General features: G+C 39.3%; 1 protein-coding gene across 4 annotated transcripts in view; it reads right to left on the reverse strand.

The window, feature by feature from the left end:
• Positions 1–171: 171 nt before the first annotated feature.
• Positions 172–7,500, reverse strand: part of LOC103384091 (adenylate cyclase 9) — a 26,881-nt gene continuing 19,552 nt past the window's right edge. For 3 of the 4 annotated variants that reach the window (XM_025058530.1, XM_025058528.1, XM_025058531.1), the window contains 4 exons: positions 6,891–7,039; positions 5,877–5,906; positions 5,047–5,323; positions 172–4,050 (listed from right to left, as the gene is read on the reverse strand). In XM_025058530.1, coding sequence (XP_024914298.1) covers positions 3,058–4,050; positions 5,047–5,323; positions 5,877–5,906; positions 6,891–7,039 — 1,449 coding nt within the window. In that variant the 3' untranslated portion in view covers positions 172–3,057. The remainder of the gene's footprint in view (positions 4,051–5,046; positions 5,324–5,876; positions 5,907–6,890; positions 7,040–7,500) is intronic. The other variant, XM_025058529.1, reaches the window with a different exon arrangement.

Below are 7,500 nucleotides of genomic sequence, written 5' to 3' on the forward strand. Positions count from 1 at the left end.
TCTGTGTCGAGCTTTGTTTATAATTGATAAGGGAGAGTTTTTTATCAATATGAATGGAAGAACAAACAGGGTGACACATTTAAAAACATAGCAACAGAAAGGATGTGAATCTTAAAGAGTTACGGTCCAGATGTTCTTTAACTTATTTGAAAGGCACTGGTGGTGCTTTTGGAAGACAGACAACATACAAGGAATGGATAAAACAACGTATAGTCTGGGTTTTAAGGCTTAGGGTATTTCCTTCAAAGACACCGCAAGGGTTTTACATTCTGAAGGTTCACAGATAGAATGACTGTACATCCCCACTCCTGATGATATGCTGTACCTTGTCCACTCTTATACCTGCTGTGTTGGCATTCTTTATTAATTCCCTTGAAAACATGTTCTGACTTTATAAAGGAAAGTGAACTCCTTGTCATTGTGACACATCACTGCACACAACCAAATGTGACCTCTGCATTTAACCCATCACCAAAGTGAACAGTGGACAACTTTTTGAGCGCCCGGGGAGCAGTGTGTGGGGACGGTGCCATGCTCATGCTGTCCTACAATCAAACGTAATCATTGTTGTTAAGAGTTAATTTCACATATAACAGATGTTATACCATCCATTGCATATTTTTACATTTTAAATCAGTTGACAAGCTTCTTTTCTTCTGTACTGTTTGAATGATAAAGTAAAACTATCAGTAAAGAGTAGGCAAATGCTCCTCATGGTGCAGACATAAATACCAAGGTAGAGATGTTTCTTTGATTGGAGTTCTAACAGGGTCATGTTACATTAATTTCAAGCTTCCTTTTCAATGAATACAGAAATGTGAATTTATTTACTGTACAAGTAAGGATAGCGACAATAAAATCATACTTGTGAAAAGGTGATCCCTTAAGTGCACAATGACAAAAATGTCAAAGAGTCCTCACAATTATGTTTTTGTAGTTTGCATTCACACATACAAACACACACACAATCCCTCTGAAGAGGGCTGGTTGATGAGCCTACTGCATGTGGGGAAAATAAGGGAAAGTTGTCAAAACATCGAACATAATTCCATCACAAATGAATCACAATTTATATTGTGACAAAAGCATGATTTCAAACAAAACCTTAAAAACCAAGAAACTCAAAATACAGCCGTGGTCTTTCAGGAACACCAAAGAGTCTGCTCGTTAAGGTTGCACTGCAGCCACTGCTCCATTAATGGGGTACAATTTGAATATAATGTTACAGTAGAGGTTTGTCAAAGTGGTGGGATAAAGACAGGGTCCAATTTCAATGTTTCACCACTTTAGTGAGAACTAATATGTCTTCAGGCAGACTGTATAGAAATAGTTGTTAAATTCCACGATTCCTCAAAGAATGTAAGGGTTGATCTGTCTTCTCACTCTGTAGCCAACCATGCCAACACATTGTGGGAACCCTAGAGGATGAGTCTGCTTTCATTCGGTGTTGTTACGACTTAAAAAAAACAAACACAACTGATAAGAACTGTCTATGAATTGTTACCTGATCTGATTTGGCTGTGCTCTATTTATCCACTGTTTTCTTCTCCACAGAACAAATCCCAGTATGTTGGTTATTTTAAACTTACATCACATACTGTACATTCTCACTCTGCTGCCAATAATACGCACTAGCACAATAAATCTATGACTAAAAATACGCTCCAACAAACACCCTCTACTGCCCTGGTAACACCATGTTCTAATGCAGTTCATGTATGGCCTGACACTATGTAGTAAGAATGTTTAATATCCTTGCCGTATTTTCCATTTATTTTGAGGAGAATTTATTTTTTTCAATTTAAATTTGTCAACAATAAACAAATGTCAATTTTATGCATGTTTATGTATCCCATAGCAATGAATATAAAAATGTTTTTTGTTTGTGTTTTTTGGAAACATGAAATGTTCTAATACAGCATGTGAACAGGCATAAAGTGGTACATACCTAATAAAAGAACAGAATGAACAGGGAACACCTCTTTGGTTTTAATTTAAAAAAAATACTGCAAACAGTGGATTAGGGTGCTGGATTGGTTTTGAGAAGTTGAAATAAAATAAAATTAATCAAATTAAAATAAGATGATTTGAGTTAATATAGTTGGGGCTGGGCTTAAGATTTTTTAAATTAAATCTTAAGTATGATTTAAAGTATTTTAAGTGCTTTCCTACTTCTGTGAAAACCTTGCTTTAAAAAAAACGAAAAACCCTTTTTGCTTCCCAAAGTACTTTATATTCCCTTATCTATTGAGATTTTGTGCTTCTGATTGTGCTTGCAAAAGACAGTAAGTGTGTTCACAATATCCAAAGCATTTTCAAGATAACGACGACCATATGCAAGTGGTCGACAAAACACTGTGCAAGAACTGTGATTAAATGTGCATTCAGCTGCGACACACAATCTAAGAACTATGCAGCTGGCATTGTAGCATTAAACTATCACAAATGAATAATATATTAAACCCTCATGTCAACACAAAATACATAAATTAACACTGCTTTATGTGAGTCCCTCGTCTTCCTTTAGTTCCCTGCTCAGCCCAAGTATCGAAAGTTAACTTCCCTTTTATAAAGTCAAGACTTTGATCAAGTTTAAACAAAAGGTTTGGAACAACATTTGGGTTTTGTTTCATAAGAAATATAAAAACTACAGCATGTATGTAGTATAATATTGTTAAAACTTTGTTCAGCATTCGTATTTGTTCAGTCATTGATCTTGTCCTGAAGGCACTTGATAACAAAAATAATGTGAAAAACCCTCATCAGCTACACCGCAAATCTTTTCCCGCATATTCCCTTTAAGCCTTTCATCCTCAGTGAACTGTGCTCAACACAGACCAAACTCACCAAAGCCTTGGGAAACATTAACATTTGGATAGTAGTAGCCACTTTGGTAGCCAATGTAGCAATGGTTGGTGTCGACATGACAAGCTCCCTCTTCTTCATCCGTGAAAAAATGTGTTGCATAGTGAGAAGCACATTCCACCTCCATCTTCATGCTGTCTTAACAAGTCGGCACGTGGGGGAATAGTGGACAGATACTGAGTGAGGAAGAGATCAGAGGCGGGCATAGAACTCCTCATTGAGTTTCGTTAGCTCATTGGCTTCCCCGTCCTCAACCCTCTGAGGTGTAAGAGGAGAATGTTGCACCCACAGAGGTGATTGTGCACCACCATACTCTGTATCTAGTTCAGGGCAGGGAGGGGGGTGAATGTCTGTGGAGGAAGTCTGTCCTTGGTGATTTGGAACGTCCCTATATCCTTCCTCCTTCATCTCTGTGGACTCCCCTGGAGCAGGCTGTGGCTCTGCTCTTGGAGTAAAAGAAGTGGGAGGAGGAGCTGGCCCCTGGGAGACAGTCCCTGAAACTTTATTGGCAGGCAGTGCCAGAGATATTGATGCACCTCCGACATCCTGATCCATACAATCTTGATATATGCTCTCCCCACTTTTTGGGTACAGGTAAGTCCTCATTTGACCTTTGCCCTTAACATTCACAGTACCTCTGTAGTCAAATTCTAAACCCATTGTGCTGAGAATAGCATAGCTTTCCTCGCTCACCTGCACCCGACATTCCACACCAGTAGAGTCCATGCGACTGGCGATGTTGACTGTATCTCCCCATATGTCGTAGAGCAGCTTAGTAGTGCCAATCACCCCCGCTGTCAGTGGGCCATGGTTAAATCCAATACGGAGCTTGAAGCCAAAACCCAGCATGTTCTTGTTAAAGTCATCCAGGACACCCATCATCTCCAGGGCAAAATTGAAAAGTGCCCTCAGGTGACCATGGGGGGAGTCATCATCATTCTCCGCCGGCTGCCGTACGTTCAGCCCTGACGCTGCCATGTACGTAGCACCAATTGTCTTAATTTTCTCGACACTTTCAAATTCAGGTTTGTGAAGGAGCTCATCAAAATCACCGATTAGTTCATTCAGGACACGGTAGCACTCTTTTCCACCCTCGTAACTCTCTTCATAGAACTCACTGAAGTTTACAATACTGGCAAAGATTACACCCACACTGTCGTGGTTCTTAGAGTAGCTCTGGGTCACCTGAAAAAGAAAAAAACAGGTTGGGAGAGAACAGATTCTGAGCAAACAATATATCTGTATATAAATGGTGTCAAGTGGTTAAAATATGTATTAAATAAAAAATACACATAACTGTAACTGAAGTTTAAGATGATACATAAGTGTCATGTTGTGTCACGTGAGTTGGTCGAGGTCCTTTACAGACTCATACAGAACATCAGTATTCAATAAATGAATAAAAGTTTAGGCATAATGTAGTCTGGTCTAGACCCTGTTTTTGAGACTGAGAGTGGCCAGATTTTGAAACAGCTGATTTACTGAAGACATCGGACCCCAAAGCAGGAGCATCTGCTCTTTATTGCCAAACACGTAGTGGTCAATAGGAGCCTGTAACAAACACTGGAAAAGTTGGATATACACTGAAGGTTGTGAAATTAACATATGTCTTATCTTAAAAAGTGTTTAAAAAATATTAAATAATGTCCTTAAAATGTCTGTGTTTTTATTTATTTATTTATTATTTATTTATAAATGAAGGGGTCACCATCTATATTGTCAGAGGGTTAGACTTTTCTGGACTCAAATAAAATGAAACAAAAATCTCATTTTTGTCAAACACTGTTGTTTGATGTTTTAATGGAATCCAGTCGCTGGCCACATTGCATGGTTTAGCGAGCCGGATATGGCCAGCTACCCATCAGTTGATAATCACTGACGTACTGGCACCAAACAAGAGCTCATGCAAAGACCAAGATGAAGCTTTAGCAGCATTTTTTGGCTTCTGTTATGTCCTCATGCTACAAAGCCTGTATGATGAAACAGATGCAGTTTCTTCCACAATTTCCACAGTTTAATCCTTTCAGGATTGCGTGACACTGCGGAACCAACTTCAACAGTCAAAGGGCAGAGGCAGGTTACAACCTCAAAGGTCAATAAACTGCACAGCCACAGAAAGAAAAACAAAATTCTCACTCCCTTTCATACCTGTCATGTTGATGCTTTAAATAAATCACAGACCTTGAGCTGTTCAGCGACATGGATGGGGATGATGTTGCCCAGTAACCACTCAGCCTGGTCTCGCATCATCTGGATGTTAGAGCGATGTTTATCAGCCTCCACATTGCCATGGTAATGAAGGCGGTAGCTAACCTCGAACTCACGATTGAGGAACCAAACCAGGAGAAGGAGCAGGAAAAAAGCCAATACAGCTTCTGGAACCAAAAGGTCAAGAAGTCGTGGGGGAGTGTCACGGCCTGATTCTGATAAACGATCACTTGATGTTGAGACGTTCAGCCTAGGGAAAAAACAAGTGAAGAATGATACAGTAAAATTACACAGACACGAATCAAGATGACATGCCATCATGAAGGAAAAGAAAATTATAAATGCATTTCAAGAAATTTGGTAACGTACTGTACAATAAGCTCAAAATGCAGATAAAGAAGGATTTTGTTAAAGGACTGACTTAAAAATGTGCTCAAAATCAATAATTTTAGGATGTTATATCTATATATGGCTTCATAGAATGCATATTTATGTATATTCTTCAATTTGGTTTTACTGAAACTGTAGCTCTGAGACTACAGGCTTCAGGGGAAATTGAATGAAAAGTTTAGGAATATGTTTGGTTTAGTACAATTTCCACAGAGATCCACAGGGATTGTTGGTGATTTTGGTCTTTTTTACCACAAGGAATATTAACTAAAAATACCACTAGTTAAGGGTGGAAATGATTAAAACCAAGTAGTACTGTCTTATCGTAAGGTAATATATAATAGCGAGGCAACAAGAGAGGTGACTCAAATGCCAGCCATGCATCAAACCCCTGTTTCCACGGAGACACTCACCCATGAAGAGGTAAGCTGTTATTATCGAAGCTGAAAAAGTCAGAAGAGGTTTTGGTCACAAGGCAGCAATAATCAAGGAAACCTTAAAATGATCAAGACATCTATACAGATCTTTGGTGTTATCTCACTGTTATTATATATAATAATATTATTTTTTATATAGCTTTAAGGACTCAAGATGTTCAGTTAAGCTGAGATGAAAATACAGGCAATTCCCATTAGGGGTCGCCACTGTGGATCATCTGCCTTCATCTTCAACACCATCTCATTTCTAATCCTGTCCATCCTGGTCAGGCCTTTTGTCTATTGGACAGAGCCTCTGTCTCTAACCCATACACCATAGCAGGTCTCACTACCGTCTTCTAAACCTTCCCTTTCAACCTTGCTGTCATGTGACAAATCGTCTTCATCTTCTGTCATAAATCACCTACGACACTCACCTCCATCAGTTCCATCCTGCCTGCACCCTGAATGGCCCTCAAATACTTGACTGCCACTCCTGACCACCTCGTACAGTACCACAGTTCCTACAAAGTCGCCGTATTATACTGTATGCTTTCTCTAAATTCACAACACCACAGTGCCTGCAGCCCTATGAACTTCTCTATTAATACTCTCAAAGCAAACGTGCACCTGTATATGAGAGATGAAAAAAATACATCTCTTAATATTAAAGATCACCGTCATGGTGAGAGTGAATACGACTTTACATTTGTGGTTTTGCCTTAAATTATGTGAGAGTGGACACTAAATGGACCTACCTATTCCAAATCTGATTTTGTGTGCCAGCCTTAATCTTTAACAACCTTTAGTCTCTATTTCAATGCCTGAGTATGTACGGTGATTGTTACTTTTTTTTTCACTTCCTTGGCCTGTTGGAGGACAGTTTAAAGAGCATGGAAATAAACCCTACCAACTACCTTCACAAATGGATCTGTGCTCTCCAACCATGGAGGTACAACATATTTGCATTTGGTATTTCTGTGAATGTGCCAACAGCAAACTGCTGCTCACCTGTTCTTGTGTAGAGGGATATAGACCAGCACAAGCAGAGTGACCCCTGTCACAGTGGCCAGGACTGAGCGCATCCAGAAACTCAGCTGACAGAAGTTACAATACTGGATGATGGCCAGGATGGTGGCACAGCACAGAAACATAGTCACCTGGAGGACGACAATGGTAATGTTGGTTGAACACAAAATCAACGATGGACATACATATGTAGTTGAGATGAATTTTGCTTTAGATTTTTATGTAAAATCCATCAGTTTTTAAGGCCAGTCCCTGTTGACTGACAAGGCTGACAAACAAACGGCCAAAGTGAACATTTTTACTGATCTGCTCAAACCTTTGTCTTGGAGAATGTCTGTGAAGTGACAGCAGTCTGACAGCAGTTTGTGAGTTTTCCTACGCAGTTCAGTTTCTCATTGTCCTCAAGGGTAATTTATTTAGCAGTAGTTCTGTTCTGATGTGGCAGTTTAATAAAACACCTGCAGAAGTCTCTGAAGCCGCTGAACACTTTAATGTCTTTTCTCACTTTTTAATCCAATAAATCCAATAAAAATCTGTTCAATGAATTCCTCTGCAATGCATGATTTTCAATTTTTTCCTTCTGTACAAGGAG

Source organism: Cynoglossus semilaevis, chromosome 9 (genome assembly GCF_000523025.1).
Source record: "Cynoglossus semilaevis isolate Cse_v1.0 chromosome 9, Cse_v1.0, whole genome shotgun sequence".
Classification (NCBI taxonomy): domain Eukaryota; kingdom Metazoa; phylum Chordata; class Actinopteri; order Pleuronectiformes; family Cynoglossidae; genus Cynoglossus; species Cynoglossus semilaevis.